Here is a 17,206-nt window from a genome sequence, read left to right on the forward strand (position 1 = left end):
ACCTTCTTATTCAGGGTCCATTCGAACATCCGAATCTGGTTTTCCTCCAACTGACTGCTTGGAGTTTGAACGCTTGATTTTATCAAAGCGTGGGTTTTCAGATTCTGTAATAGATACTCTTATTCAGGCTAGAAAGCCTGTAACTAGAAAAATTTACCATAATATATGGAAAAAATATATCTGTTGGTGTGAATCTAAAGGATTCCCATGGAACAAGATAAAAATTCCTAAGATTCTTTCCTTTCTTTAAGAAGGTTTGGAGAAAGGATTTTCTGCAAGTACAGATCTCTGCTTTATCTGTTTTACTTCACAAAAGGCTGGCAGCTGTGCCAGACGTTTCAGCGTTTGTTCAGGCTCTGGTTAGAATCAAGCCTGTTTACAGACCTTTGACTCTTCCCTGGAGTCTTAATCTAGTTCTTTCAGTTCTTCAAGGGGTTCCGTTTGGACCCTTACATTCCGTAGATATTAAGTTATTATCTTGGAAAGTTTTGTTTTAGGTTGCAATTTCTTCCGCTAGAAGAGTTTCTGAGTCATCTGCTCTGCAGTGTTCTCCGCCCTATCTGGTCCATGCAGATAAGGTGGTTTTACGTACTGAGCCTGGTTTTCTTCCGAAGGTTGTTTCCAACAAAAATATTAACCAGGAGATAGTTGTACCTTCTTTGTGTCCGAATCCAGTTTCATAGAAGGAACGTTTGTTACACAATTTGGACGTTGTCCGTGCTCTAAAATTCTATTTAGAGGCTACTGAAGATTTTAGACAAACATCTTCTTTGTTTGTTGTTTATTCTGGTTAAAGGAGAGGTAAAAAAGCAACTTCTACCTCTCTTTCCTTTTGGTTTAAAAGCATCATCAGATTGGCTTTTGAGACTGCCGGACGGCAGCCTCCTGAAAGTATCACAGCTCACTCCACTAGGGCTGTGGCTTCCACATGGGCCTTCAAGAATGAGGTTCCTGTTGACCAAATTTTTTTTAAATTATATACTTTTGCTTCTTCGGAGGCTATTTTTGGGAGAAAGGTTTTGCAAGCCGTGGTGCCTTCCGTTTGGGTGACCTGATTTGCTCCCTCCCTTCATCCGTGTCCTAAAGCTTTGGTATTGGTTCCCACAAGTAAGGATGACGCCGTGGACCGGACACACCTATGTTGGAGAGAACAGAATTTATGCTTACCTGATAAATTACTTTCTCCAACGGTGTGTCCGGTCCACGGCCCGCCCTGGTTTTTTAATCAGGTCTGATGAATTATTTTCTCTAACTACAGTCACCACGTTACCATATGGTTTCTCCTATATATATTTCCTCCTGTCCGTCGGTCGAATGACTGGGGTAGGCGGAGCCTAGGAGGGACTATATGGCCAGCTTTGCTGGGCTCTTTGCCATTTCCTGTTGGGGAGGAGAATATCCCACAAGTAAGGATGACGCCGTGGACCGGACACACCGTTGGAGAAAGTAATTTATCAGGTAAGCATAAATTCTGTTTTTGAAAAAAAGTGGTTTTGAAATAGCAAAGTGCTACTTGTATTTATTGCCCTATAACTTGCAAATAAAGCAAAGAACATGTTAACATTGGGTATTTCTAAACTCAGGACAAATTTTAGAAACTATTTAGCATGGTTGTTTTTTGGTGGCTGTAGATGTGTAACAGATTTTGGGGGTCAAAGTTAGAAAAAGTGTGTTTTTTTTTCATTTTTTCCTCATATTTTATAATATTTTTAATAGTAAATTATAAGATATGATGAAAATAATGGTATCTTTAGAAAGTCCATTTAGTGGTGAGAAAAACGGTATATAATATGTGTGGGTACAGTAAATGAGTAAGAGGAAAATTACAGCTAAACACAAACACCGCAGAAATGTAAAAATAGCCCTGGTCCTTAAGGGAAAGCAGTGATGTGCAGTCACTAGAGGCAGATGAGGCAGTGCTTCACCTCTCATATGGGCAAAAATATATATATATATTTTTTATGAGCTTTAAAAAAATTGCAATTTTTTTCCCCAGCATTTTTTTTTTCACAGCTACATGTTGTGCAATGGAGAGACACAAGCAGGTCTGCCCACCAATACACAACATGCTGCGCCACCTACTGGATTAAAGTGGTTAAGCTCATTGCATGTCCCATAATTGCTTATTTGAGGCAGTCCTATTTGGGCTGAACCAATCTAATGAGAGGCATTAGTCAGTGGAACTTAGGGTTGGGGCTGGATGTTAAATCATATAAAACAAAACAAAAACGGAAAAAAACTACTTTCATTTATTTTGTTGCTGTGCTGTGAAGCTGCCAGCTTTTGCTAAAGTGAAAAAGAGAGTTCTGTATTTCCTCTCTAAGTGCAGTGGAATGTTCCACTGTCACTTCCTTAATACAGACGGAGGCAGAGCAGGAAGAGATTCAGTCAATAAGCAGTGTTTAAGACACATCTTTGAAGTAAGTTCTACAACCTTAGATTTCACTTAAAGGGATTCTGTTAGTGAAAATTATAATTTAATGAATGTGATTTAGTGTTTTTTGTGTTTTTACTCTTTAACAGCAGTTGAAGGATCGTTTTTGTATTTTGTTTCCTCAACCTTTACACCCACTAACTTAACAGCTTGCCTTCACTTTCTGAACTCTCTGTAGCTCTGCTGTTTTATTACATAAAAATGCAATGGTCTCTCTCCCTCCCCCTTGTGTGTGTCTCTCTATCTATCTATATCTATCTATCCATCTCTCTCCTTATGTGTTGTTCTCCCCCATGGTCTCTCTGTCTCGCTTCCTCCCCCTCTGACTCTCTCATCCCTTATGTGTCTCTCTAACCCTCTGTGTTTGATTGTGTCTCTCTCTCTTTCTCTAACCCTCTGTGTGTGATTGTGTCTCTCTCTTTTTCTCTCTAACCCTCTGTGTGTGTGTGTGTGTGTGTCTCTCTCTCTCTCTTTCTCTCTTTCTCTCTCTCTCTCTCTCTCTCTCTCTCTCTCTAACCCTCTGTGTGTGTCTCTCTCTCTCTCTTTCTCTCTCTCTCTCTCTCTCTCTCTAACCCTCTGTGTGTGTCTCTCTCTTTTTCTCTCTCTCTCTCTCTCTCTCTCTCTAACCCTCTGTGTGTGTCTCTCTTTCTCTCTCTCTCTCTCTAACCCTCTGTGTGTCTCTCTCTCTCTCTGTCTCTATCTTTCTTTCTCTCTCTAACCCTCTGTGTGTGTCTTTCTCTTTCTCTCTCTTTCTCTCTCTAACCCTCTGTGTATGTGTTTCTGTCTACCTTTTATTTATTTAATTAATGAATTGGTAGTGCCATCTGATGGTGTGGCTTTATTTAAAGGGGTGGGGTCAAGCGCCCCACCATCTTTAAATTTCACCAGCTGCCACTGGATCAAGACATTTTTATATTTACTGAATAATGAAAGAATCTATAATGATAGATTCCTCATGTGATTGGCTCACCCATGTGCATTGCTATTTCTTCAACAAAGGATATCTAAAGAATGAAGGCGTATCCAAGCCACTGCCTCACCAGCCTCTGACATCACTGCACGTCACTGAGGGAAAGAAATTGAAAAATGGCCTTGGTCCTTAAGGGGTTAAAGAAACATAAAACCCCAGATTCAGATAAAGCATATTATTTTAAACATCTTTCCAATTTGCTTCTAAGTTTTCATTTTCTTGGTATCCTTTGTTAAAAAGTATACCCAAGTAGGCTCAGAAATAGCAAGGCACTACTTGGAGTTAGCTGCTGATTGGTGGCTGCACATATAGCTCTTGTCATTGGCTCACCTTATGTGTTCAGCAGTGCAATGCTGCTCCTTCAAAAAAGAATACCAAGAGAACGAAACAATTTTTGATAATGGACTTAAATTGGGAAGATGTATAAAACTGTATGCTCTAAATTGGTGTTTCTCAACCGCCATCCTCAAGTACCCCCCAATAGGCCAGGTTTTCATTATAGCTGAACCAGTGCACAGGTGACATAATCAGCTGATCAGTAACCATGGTTACAACCTGCTCTCACCTATCTGCTGATTATTTCACCTGTGCACTGGTTCAGCTATAATGAAAACCTGGCCTGTTGGGGGTACTTGAGGGCCGCAGTTGAGAAACAATGCTCTAAATCATGAAAAGGAAAAAAAATGGGTTTCATGTCCCTATTTAATATAGCTAAAAAAAAAAAAAGTATTTTTCGTTATCTATATTAATGGTAACGTATCACACATATAGCAACTCCTGTGCATTTAATTCTCAAGAATATTGAGGGCCCAGAAATATCATTTATATACAATTATATGTCACGCATATAGTTGCTCTGTATTTCTTTCCATAAGGCAGGGATAGTCCACAACTTACTTCCTTACTGTTGGGAAATACAACACCTGGCCACCAGGAAGCGGCAAAGACACCCCAGCCAAAGGCTTAAAGGGAGAGTCTAGTCAAAATTAAACTTTCATGATTCAGATAGGGCATGCAAATTTAAACAACTTTCCATTTGACTTTTATCATTTAATTTGCTTTGTTCCCTTGGTGGTATTTTTGAAAAGCTAAACCTAGCTAGGCTCAAACTGATTTATAAACCATTGAAAACCACCTCTTAGCTCAGAGCATTTTGAAAGTTTTTTTTACAGTTAGACCGTACTAGTTCATGTGTGTCATAAAGATAACATTGTGTTCACTTCTGTGGAGTTATTTAGGAGTCTGCACTGATTGGCTAAACTGCATGTCTGTCAAAAGCACTGAGCTAAGGGGGCAGTCTGCAGAGGCTTAGATACAAGGTAATCACTAAGGTAAAACATATACAGTGAGGCCTCGGTTTACGAATTTAATTCGTTCTCCGGGTCGTTTCGTATTGCGAAAAATTCGTAAACCGAAACACGTTTTCCCATAGGAATGCATTGAAAATCAATTAATGCGTTCCGGAGGTCCGAAAAAATTCAAATAAAGTGTCCAAAAAATGCTCCAAAAGGCTTAACAACTTGCTGCAAATGGCTCCAATGTCTCCAAAAGGCTCCACAACTTGCTGCAAATGGCTCCAAAAGGCTTAACAACTTGCTGCAAATGACTCCAAAAGGCTCAACAACTTGCTGCAAAATGGCTCCAAAACCTCTCCAACACCTCCACACTGGTACCCAAATTTCATTAATTCAATCATACTTGAGTATGCAGGGGGCACAGGGGCCACTGGTTTCGTATTGCGAAAAATATTCGTAAACCGAGGGGGGCAAACCGGCATTTTGTTTCGTATTGCGAAAAAAATTCGTAAACCGAGTCAATTTTTCTTCAAATTTCGATTTCGTAAACCGAAATTTCGTATACCGAGTCGTGCGTAAACCGGGGCCTCACTGTATTAATATAACTGTGTTGGATGGTTATGCAAAACTTGGGAATTGGTAATAAAGGGATTATCTATCTTTTTAAACAATAAAAAGTCTGGTGTAGACTGTCCCTTTAAATATCCCTCCCACTATCCCCCAGTCATTCTTTGCCGTTATTCACTATAGAAGGTGGCAGAGAAGTTTCAGAAGATTCAGATAGTCCTTAACGGGAATGTTCCCTTCAAAAAAGGACTGGAGTTTTAAGTAATCATGTCCACCTCTCAGTGAGAGTTTTGATGATAGTCTGGAGATGCAGGGAAAGTTTTTCTGCGAACCCATCTAGACTGTTGCTAACAGCTCCTGAGCAATCAGTGTTGACGAGTTTCACTGTTTCCTGCTACACACTCAAGCCCATGTCAGAAGCGCTGCTGCAAGACTGTCACTTGAGAGGCTGTGCCTGTTCCACAGCATGGATCCTACATACATTCATACATACTGTATGTGTGTGTATACGTGTATGTATGTATATGTGTGTATGTATATATATATATATATATATACCCAGAGGCAGAACTTTTCTTTACTTTCTGCGATGTGATTTTTTTTTAGTGAATTTTTTTCTGCAGGTCATTTTTAAATGAAATTCAATTTTAAATTAGACCGCTACACTAAGGCACCAGTTAAATTGCAATGTGTTGGTTAACTGAAGAATACAGCAATTTTTAATGTTTTATAATATAGTGCAGTAGTTGAAAATGCATTGCAAATTAGCTGCATACAAAAAAAAATACATTTTAATATGTCTCTTTAATAAATCTGTTTCCTTTTCTCTTGGTCTAACATAGAAATGTAGTAATAAAAAGATGCAGTGCTTTTACATTCAGAATAAACAGCTTTGCAGACTGGAAAAGGCTAAGGGGCGGATTTGAAAAAATTTCTGAGAGCCAGTCAACAAAGCAATGTGCTGCTGCTTTGCAGCGCTACTGCATATTTGACTGCTCACTTCAAACAGCACTTTGCCCTGGATGCACTGTGTTAAGGAACATTTATACAGTGCAGCCAGAGCACAGCTCTGTTTGAAGAGAACTGTCTAATGTGGAGCAGCACTACAAAGTTCAAGCGCTAACAATTCCTGCACATGTCCTGTTCTTTCTGCAGACATGCTGCATTTTCTGCGATGACATCTCACATCACTGTATGTTCTGCCTTGGGATATATATATATATATATATATATATATATATATATATATATATATATATATATATATATATATATATATATATATATATATATATATATATATATATATATATATATAGTACTCCTCAAGAAGCAGGCGCTCTGCATTTAAAATGTTTTTAATACATCAAAGAGTCAAACAGTACGGTTTGACTCTTTGATGTATTAAAAACATTTGAAACGCCAGCGAGTGCCTGCTTCTTGAGGAGTACTTTATGTGATATTTTGTGGGCACTATATATATATATATATATATATATATATATATATATATATATATATATATATATATATATATATATATATATATATATATATATATATATTATACAGGGTCATAGTGTGGCTCCTTTTATACCTCGATAGGATCAAGGATTAATATCTCCTTCAGGTATATTATTTGAGCAGCTTGGGGATTTATATATGGGGGGTTTTGGGCTTAGACTGTGGGGGGGTTTTGGCTTGAAACAAACAGGTCTCACTTTCGTTTTTGACGTGTTGTGCAGCTCATAATAGCTTAGCGCTCTTTTTCATAGCAGGTGAAGTCCTGTCTTACGCACCACGTGACCGGGTGCAGTCTTTTTCATTTTCTAAAGTCTTGCTGCAGACATCATTCCTGAGGAGAGCGTTTTCACTGTTAGCTGTCTGGGTCTAGGAGGTGGTCAGTGCCCCACCCATTGTGATTTATAAAGGTGCCGTTTTTTAAATAAAAGCATTTATTTTTGTTTGTCCTTCTGTGGGTATATATATATAAAGCTATGGAGGACTACATTAAAAGGTTCCACTCCTTCTGTACTGATTAATAATTCCTGTTTATATTGTGAGGAGGCTGTGGTTTGTCCGCCTGCTCAATTTTGTTCCATTTGACTAAACACTTTTCTAAAGTCTAAGGGAGACAAGCCTGCTAATACGCATAGTGCTATTAGCCCTTCTGAGCTGTCTACTTCTCAGGAATCTGGGTCCCGAGAAATGACTACCCTTTCTACATTACCCGCTCCACATGCAGTTCCCCATGACTCAACTAATCCTCTATCTGAAGGGGGCTTTTTCCAGCGGACTTTACAGCACAGTTACAATCAGCAGTGTCTGCGGCCCTGAGTGCCTTACTTTGCTCTAACAAACGCAAGAGAAAGCTAAAACACAGTTCTCCTGGCCTAGAGTCATCTAAATATTTGTCATATTTAGCTACTATATCCCAGCTATCCGAGGATGAGTTAACCTCTGTAGCTTCAGAGGGTGAATTTTCTGAGTCTGAGACTTCAGTTTCTAATCCTCCTTCAGCGGAGGAACCCTCCTTTAGATTTAAAATTGATCATCTGCGTTTTTTTATTAAAGGAGGTTCTATCTACATTAGAGGTTCCAGAGGCTACACTCACTGGGGAACCTAAGATCCCTAAATTAGACAGGGTTTATGAAGATAGAAGGGTCCTTCTGACTTTTCCTGTGCCAGTTAAAATGGCGAACATTATTAGTAATGAATGGGAAAGAGTAGGAACTTCTTTTTCCCCCTAGTCTACTTTTAAAAAATAATTCCCAGTCCCTGACTCTCAATAAGATTTGTGGGGCTCCATCCCTAAGGTGGATGGCGCTATCTCTACGCTGGCTAAGCATACTACTATCCCTCTGGAGAATAGATCTTCTTTTAGAGAGCCTATGGATAAGAAAATGTAACCTTTTCTGAGGAAGATGTTTCAACATACAGGGTTTTTATTTAAACCGGCAGCAGCTGTAACCCCGGTTGCTGGAGCAGCTACCTACTGGTGCATCACTTGGTTGGAACTCAATGAGGTGGAGACTTCCCTCGAGGATATTCAGGAGACAATTAAAGCACTGAGAATTGCTAACTCTTTAATCTGTGACGCGAATATGCAGATTATTCGGATAAATGCAAAGGCTTCTGGCTTTGCAGTTCTAGCCCGTCAGGCTCTCTCTGGTTGAAGTCTTGGGGTCTCTTCACCCCTAAGTGTTTACAGAGATATGCAGCGAGTGGGGGACGCCGGAGATGGATCTCATGGCATCCCGCCTCAATACCAAGCTACCCAGGTACGGGTCGAGGGATCCTCAGGTGGAACTGATAGATGCCCTATCAGTACCATGGAGGTTCAGACTCATATCTTTTTCCTACATTACCGCTTCTCCCTCGTGTGGTGGCTCGCATCAAGCAGGAGCGAGCATCAGTGATTCTGATTCCTCCGTCGTGACCGCGAAGGCCGTGGTTTGTGGATCTGGTGGGGATGTCCTCATCTCCTCGGTGGAGGTCACCTTGTCACAGATCTGCTGATACAGGGTCCCTTCGTTCATCAAAATCTAGATTCTCTAAAGCTGACTGCATGGGGATTGAAGGCTTAGTCTTAGCCAAGAGAGGGTTTTCTGGGAGTGTTTTCGGTTCAAGCTCGTAAGCCAGTTACTCGTCATTATCTACCATAAAGTGTGGAGGACTTATTTGTACTGGTGTGAAGAGTGTGGCTTTTCCTGGCATAAGGTTAAAGTTGCCAGAATATTAGCTTTCCTCCAGGATGGACTGGAGAAGGGTTTATCTGCTAGTTCCCTGAAGGGACAGATTTCGCCCTGTTGGTGTTACTGCACAAAAGATTGGCTGAGCTTCCGGATCTGCAATCCTTTGTTAGGGCTCTGGCTAGGATCAGACCTGTGTTTATATCTGGGGCTCTGCCTTGGAGCCTCAATCTTGTTCTTAGTGTTTTGCAGCAGGCTCAGTTTGAGCCTATGCATACTGTTGACATTAAATTGTTATCTTGGAAGTTTCTATTTTTGCTGGCTATTGCCTCTGTGCGCAGAGTTTGAGATTTCTGCTTTGCAATTTGACCCCCTTATCTGGTTTTTCATGCTGATAAGGTGGTTTTACGAACTAAATTAGGGCTCCTCCCTAAGGTGGTGTTGGATTGTAAGCTTAATCAAGAGATCATCATTCCTTCCTTGTGTACTAAACCTTCTTCAGCAAAGGAACATTTTACTTCACAATCTAGATGTGGTTCGTGCCTTGAAGTTCTATCTTCAGGCTACTAAGGAATTCAGACAATCTTCTTCTTTGCTTGTCATCTATATGGTGAAGCGTAAGGGGCAGAAGGTTACTACAACTTCTCTATCTTTCTGGTTAAGGAGTGTCATCCACTTAATTTATGAGTCAGCGGGTTGACAGCCTCCTGAGAGGATTACAGCTCATTCCACTAGAGCAGTGGCTTCCTCCTGGGCTTTTAAGAACAAAGCCTCAATGGATCAGATTAGTAAGGCGGTACCTGGTCGGCTGAAGCAGCTTTCGGGAAAAAAGTTTTGCAGACTGTGGTGCCCTCAGAATAGGGTCCGCCTCTTTTTTTTTTTTTTCTTTCTGTTCCCTCCTGTTATTCATTCAGTGTCCTCTGGAGCTTGGGTATAGTTTTCCCAACAGTAAGGAATGAAGTTGTGGACTCTCCCTGTCTTGTGGAAGGAAAACATAATTTATGCTTACCAGATAAATTCCTTTCCTTCCTGGCAGGTAGAGTCCACGACCCCGCCTATAATTTTGTTTTTGATGGTCGGCTCCCTTTTTATATTTCTTCTGGCACCTTTTTTATACCCTGATGTTTCTCCTACTTTTCCTTGTTCCCTCGGCAGAATGACTGGGGGATAGGGGAAGTGGGAGGGATATTTAAGCTTTTGGTCGGGGTGTCTTTGCCTTCTCCTGGTGGCTAGGTGTTGTATTTCCCAAAATTAAGGAATGAAGTTGTGGACTCTCCCTGCAAGGAAGGAAAGGAATTTATCTGGTAAGCATAAATTATGTTTTTAATTCCCTTCCCCTTACGTTTATCTCTGCTTTTATTTTGTCCCTTTATCCCATGTGTGCTCATAGCCTATTGGCGGCAAATGTGCTGATACCTTGTTTTTTTGGTGTAGGAACAGTTTGGTTTTCATTGCGAGTTCATGAATGAAATTAATATTTTTCATGTAACAAGAGTACATGTTATTTTTCATGAAGCAGTTCATTTTAAGAGCACATTCTCAGACTATGACAGTTGCACAACAATTGCTTTATAATGTATTACTTTATTTTCAGAGCAGACACCATTGCGCTTTTATTTTGGGATCGTTAAAACCGCAGTTATTTGTTGGCCATATTTATTCATAAAATGGCCTTTTGCTATTTTTCATTATCGCATTTTCTTTTTGTAAAATTTGTTGTTTTTTTTTTGTGTTAAGGAGGCAAGAGTTATAGTCTTGATAATATAACAAGTCTGATACTCTCCATCTATAATTTAATTTAGTATTACAGAATATTACAGTTAATTTTACATTAACTTGTACCTTGCAACATTTCCTGAAGTCATCTGTGATTGGAGGCTTAGGCTGAGTCAGGGAGACCCATGGGCTGACATACAAATCTTCTGTAGGGTGGCATCTTGAGGGAAGAGTTGTGGGAGGGGCTGGGCCATCTCGTAGGTGGGGTTATGCAGTGGGCAGGGTGAGTACCGTTCATGGTCAAGTCCTAGGTGGTTCCTGGTTTAACTCAGAATTTATATATTTTTTCATAATTCAGATAGAGCATACACGGTCTGTGTCACTGTCTGTAACAATCATCCATTTGCTCCGGTGGGAGGTTTGAAAGGGATGGAGTGAGGAGAGTGGGAGGCACATTGGTGGAAGGGGGAGTGAGTGTGAGGGTGGGGTGGCACCATATCTACAGATAAAAGTTTAGTAGGGAGGGGATGCTACACAACAGAAAAATGGGGTGGGTCCTACATGATGATAGTGGGGAGACCCCTACACTACAGAAAAACAAAAATAAATACATTTATAAAAAAAAAACTAAGCTTGGGTACTGGAAGAAAGCTGCCAGTACCTTAGATGGCGATCAAGAGTGTGGGGGGAGAGGACTGATTGGGAGGGGTCAGGGAGATGGAAGGGCAATTCCTGTATTAAAATACTATTACCCTTACCAGCTAACTAATTAATTAACCCCTTCACTACCGGCAATTTAAGAAGTGTGGGGCACAGCTACAATTAGCGGCCTTCTAATTGCTAAAAACTAGTTGAAAATCCATACATGTCTGCTATTTCTGAACAAAGAGGGCCACGGAGAAGCTTTTACAACTATTTGTCTTATGACTGCAGTAGTTGTGTGTACATTTCAGTGAGCAATAAAAGTTTTTCTGTTTAAATGGAGATAAAATGATTCTGTATTTTGGGCACATTTTTCTCTCAAATTCCCGGTAACGAGGGAGTTAAGGACCATTAAATACAGAAGAATTTAATAATCACCAAGTGCATAATAAAAATACCTTGCAATAGCACTTTTAATAAATGAGCAAAATGTTTGTTTTTTCTTCTGACAAATGTCAGATTTTACTTAAAGGGCCACTAAACCCAAAATCTTTCTTTCATGATTCAGATAGAGAATACAAATTTAAACAACATTACAATTTACTTCTATTATTTATTTTGCTTCATTTTTTAGATATCCTTAGTTGAAAAAAAAGCAATGCACATTGTGAGCCAATAACACGAGGCTTCTATGTACAGCAACCAATCAGCAGCTACTGAGCATATCTAGATATGCTTTTCAGCAAAGAATATCAAGAGAATAAAACAAATTAGATAATATAAGTAAATTAGAAAGATGTTTAAAATTGCATTCTCTTTCTAAATCATGAAAGAAAAAATGTGGGTTTCATGGCCCTTTAAATGTGTTGTCCCCTGTATCATGTGATAGTAGTCAGCCAATCAGACTCCTTTACATATATACTGTGAACTCTTGCACATGCTCACTAGTACAGTGTACATATAAAAAGACTACACAATTTGATAACTGATTTGGAAAGTCTCTTAAAACGTAATGCTCTATATGAATAATGAAAATTAAATTTTGACATTAGTGTCCCTTTTTTAAGTTATTTTTATACAGAAATTAATCATGTAATTGTGAAAAAAGCCACATTCAAAATAGTGGCTTAAAGGAATAGTTTAGTCAAAATTAGACATTCATGATTCAGATAGAGCAGCAACTTTCTAATTTACTCCTATTATCAAATGTTCTTTGTTCTCTTGGTATCTTTATTTGAATGTTAGCTTAGGAGCAGGACCATTTTTGGTTCAGCACTTGGGTAGCACTTGCCAATTGGTGGCTACATTTAGACACCAATCAGAAAGTGCTACCCATGTGCTGAACCAAAAATGGGCCGGCTCCTAAGCTAACATTCCTGCTTTTTCAAATAAAGATACCAATAGAACGAAGAAAAAATGATAATAGGAGTAAATTAGAAAGTTGCTAACAATTGCCTGCTCTATCTAAATCATGATAGTTTAATTTTGACTAGACTGTCCCTTTACATACACACCCCTCAAATAGCCTGATCACCATTGCTGTGGGATAGTTCCTGCACATATCAAGCAATTACACTGCGGTATGTAGGAGAGTCAGGGTTCTGCATTTCATACAATGCGTCTAAGACATTAAATTATGCTGTCACATGATACAGTCGCTGGCAAATTGAAGTAAATATTGAAATTTGTCAGGAAAAAAAAACTACTTTTAAAATTTGCAGTGACATTACAATCAATGCCTTGTCTTTTTATTATGCATTTGTTGATTATTCAACTCTAATGGTCCTTTTTAAATGACCTTCTAAAGGTGTCTCTCCTTACTGACCCAGTCATTTTTTAGTTCTTTCCATCACAGGATGGACAGGACTAAGTCCCTCTCCCTTACTCTGAGACATGCCAGCAGGTGGCACTGCAGGAGCAGTGAACTCCTGAAGCTAAGGCATGATGCTACGGGTTCTTTGGACAAGCTTCTCAGAGTCCAGAATGTACACAGCTGCCTGGAATCAATTTAAGGGGACTTCTGGTAAGAGTCTTCATCTTACTTTAGAAATGGGAATTATTTTCCTTTTCCATTTGGGTAATTGAAAAAATATCAGCGCTCTCAGATACTATTTGGAAGATACTAAATAAATCATTTATTTTTAAATTGATGGTTCCAGAAAAGAGCCTTAAAGCTTCCAGAGTTTAAGCCAATCTCATATGATCCTGACAGCTTCTTAGACCTGTCATCTTGAAGCTTCAAAGGAACAGTTATGAAAGGCAGCAATATTGTCTTCCTTGCATACTTTCAGTAAACCTACTATTAGTTTTATGTGACCTATGCTGAGGGTTTTTTGTTTGTTTTTCTCCCCTGTCTCCGTATAGCTCAGTGTTGTTACTAGAGATGTGCATTCATAGAGTAATTTAATATATGAATAGCCAAATACATTATTGGACAATACGGACAAAAAACGAATGATAACTTGGAGAAATAGATTTGTTCATGCCATTTGGCGCCAACAAAAAGGTCCAGGAATGGGGAGAAAGAGTTGAATTGTTTGGTTAACAAACTTCTTTTGTTTGTATTGATTTACAGGGGTTTATATTATTCATTTGTCCATCATCCCCTGTTCAATCCGGCCATAGAATTACTAATGACTGATGTTAGGGACAGTCGGTCAGGCACTTACTGCTGGATTTTAGTCCTACAGGAGTTGTATGTTCTTTTAACATTGAAAAATAGGTTCTTTTAATTGTTCAGATCCTATAAAGTAAGATTTTTGTTCATATTAATTGTCTATATTAGCTTGTCCCATTGGAAATAACGATAACAAATCTGAATCCAATATTCGTCTGAACTGAATGCCTGCATAGACAAAATTCGGCTGAACCGAACGGTTTAAAAAATCCAAAATGAATCATTCAGACAAAACTATTTTTTCGCCCCTGCACGTCTATTTGGTACTAATCCACCAGTTCAGATGCTTCTATGAGAACATGAGACAACTAGATTTATACTTATACAGTTTCTTTACACGCAAAGAAGAATTATATGAATTCCAATCCTACTTGACACAACTTTATTTGTGTCCATAACTTTGAGCCATTTTGGAGGCCAACCCCTTTCTCCTTATGTTAATTTGTTTCATGCTTGGCTATACAGGAACTATTTGAAGGAGGTAGGAGTGGTTGTTTATAGGGGGTTACCCACCTCTTTAGACTACTGGAAGGGGTTCTAACTATTGCAATAGCCAGGGGCCATATGCGCCGTAATACTAATATGGTTCTGCTTTATTGGTAAGAATAATTGTTTTAGTAGACTTAAAGGGACAATAACTTCTTAATGTTTTAAATTTTATTTTCTAGGATAGGTATTTTTTAGGTAGACTTTATTATTTTGGGGGGTGGGGGTTACTTACTTGTTTTGTAGAGGGGACTCTTAAAAACATAATTTGTAAAAGAAGGGGGGGGCGAAGGAAAAAATATATAATAAAATGTATGTGTTTATGTGTGTCCCCTGTTTCCGAGCGAATCTTCAGGCTCGCCAGAAACACCAGTTATGAAGCAGCGGTCTTAAGACCGCTGCTCCATAACTGGTCCGCTGCATTCATCGATGTCTATCGGACATGATACGTTACAGCGTATCATGTCCGACAGACAATGATAAATCGGCCCTGAAGTGTACAAGTGCTCGATGGAATGGAAGCTTACTGGCTAATAGCGGCAACTCCCAGATTTCTTTTGGTGGACAGTCACCCACCTCACAAGCATAAACAGATTTAAACACAGGAACATCTATTTTTCAGAAAAACAGAACTAGCATTATGTAGATTACCTTCATCTGGATGAAACCTAGGAAAAATGAATTTTAATGTTACAAATATTGGTATTAAAATAAATGGCCCTTAAAGGGACTGGAAACCGTGACATTTTGTTTCATAATTTGGATAGAACATACGATTTTAAACAACTTTTCAATTTACTTATATTAAATGATTACTTTCTGTTATAATTTTTAAGCTAAACAACTAACATATTAAAGTTAATAAACATTAATTAAAATCTACTGATCTATATTTTCTCCAAAATGAAGTTTCATAACGTTCTAAAAGTTATATCTTTTTTTCGCCGATGATGTCACGTTATCCTGCCCACTATTTTCAGCACTGAGTGTTCAAAATACTTAAACCAATAACTTTGTGTTTAAAGCGCCATTTTGAAACCTAGGTATTGTAAACGGATTGGTACAGAGCAAAGGATACCCACGGAGTGTTTGGAAAACAATTAAATTTGCAGACAAGATTTCTGATAAACGGTAGGGATATGTTAATGAAATGCTATTGATAAAAAGCGTATTTGTGGTAGTTAGTTAGTAACAGGCATACAAAATATTTACTTACAGTGGCCCTTTAAACTTTCTTCATTCTCTTGTTATCCTTTGAAGAAGGAACATCATTGCACTACTGGCAGCTAGATCAACACATCTAGTTAGCCAATCACAAGAGATAAATGTGTGCAGGCACCAATCAGATGCCAACTCCCACTAGTGTAGGATAAGTGCATATTCTTTTTCAACAAGGGATACCAAGGGAATGAAGCACATTTGAAAATAGAAGTTAATTTAAAAGTGTCTTAAAATGTCATGCTCTATCTGAATAATGCAAGTTTAATTTTGACTTTCCTATCCCTTTAATACAAAGTATTTTCTCCTATCAGCCACTTTCTCCAAGTTATTGGCAATAAGAAATTATTATTTCACTCTTTTTGTTTTTTATAACTTGGTTGCATCACAGTGGAAATGCCTGACAAATAGATGACTCTTCTTTATAGATAAAATCCGTATGTGCAAGCTTTGAATACGAAAACATTGGTAAATAACCTTTGGAATGCTTTCTTGTTGCAGGAACAGTGAATCTGCGCACACAGACCTCGCCTCAAGCTGCCACAGGGCCCACATCTGGAATTGTACTTCATGTAGAAGCAGCAGAGCTATTAGCAGGAATTGTTTTCACTGACCGGGCGGTCATACGCTTGCAGTTTCATTTTGTTTTGTATTTTCTGCCAGAACAGTTATGAGAATAAAAAAGACAAAAAAAATACAAGTTGTAATAAAATCGTTCTTTATTTTCTGGTTCACAAATTGTGCATTAAAATGAATAAAGATAAAGTTTATTTTAAAGAGAAATTGGATGAAAATACAACGGGAAGCAACAGATGTATATGGTCTGTGTAAGAATCATCTGACTCATGACTAAAGATGGTTGTCTCCTGAATTGTACAAAGACGACTACTTTGTTACAGGCCAGAAACTGTCTGGGATCTAGTTAATGAATATTGAAGTGATTCATTATCTTTAGTGCAACATTAAAGGGACAGTCTAGTCCAAAATAAACTTTCATGATTCGGGTAGAGAATGTCATTTTAAACAATTTTACATTTTACTTTTATCACCGATTTTGCTTTGGTCTCTTGGTATTCTTAGTTGAAAGCTAAACCCAGGAGGTTCATATGCTAATTTCTAAGCCCTTGAAGGCCGCCTCTTCTCTCGGGGCATTTTGACAGTTTTTCACCACTAGAGGGTGTTAGTTCATGTGTGTCATATAGATAACACTGTGCTCACGCAGGTGGAGTTCAGGTGAGTCAGCTCTGATTGGCTAAAATGGATGTCTGCAAACTGCCCCTTATTTCAGTTCTTTTGACAGAGGCTTAGATACAAAGAAATCACAGAGGTAAAAAGTGTAAAACTAGGGAATGGGTAATAAAGGGATTATCTATCTTTTTAAACAATAAAAATTCTGGTGTAGACTGTCCCTTTAACAATGCAAAAAGAAACCCCAGCATTTGCAGAAATCTGGGCTTACGTAGTTTATACTCTTCAGATTCTATCCCTGTCCTCTAGGAAAAAAATGA

General features: G+C 38.7%; 1 protein-coding gene across 2 annotated transcripts in view; it reads left to right on the top strand.

The window, feature by feature from the left end:
* The window catches only part of MICOS10 (mitochondrial contact site and cristae organizing system subunit 10), a 163,741-nt gene extending 147,343 nt beyond the window's left edge, over positions 1 to 16,398 (top strand). For both annotated transcript variants that reach the window (XM_053690298.1, XM_053690299.1), the window contains one exon: positions 16,200 to 16,398. In XM_053690298.1, coding sequence (XP_053546273.1) covers positions 16,200 to 16,372 — 173 coding nt within the window. In that variant the 3' untranslated portion in view covers positions 16,373 to 16,398. The remainder of the gene's footprint in view (positions 1 to 16,199) is intronic.
* The last annotated feature ends 808 nt before the right edge of the window (positions 16,399 to 17,206 follow it).

Source organism: Bombina bombina, chromosome 8 (genome assembly GCF_027579735.1).
Source record: "Bombina bombina isolate aBomBom1 chromosome 8, aBomBom1.pri, whole genome shotgun sequence".
In the NCBI taxonomy this organism is placed as follows: domain Eukaryota; kingdom Metazoa; phylum Chordata; class Amphibia; order Anura; family Bombinatoridae; genus Bombina; species Bombina bombina.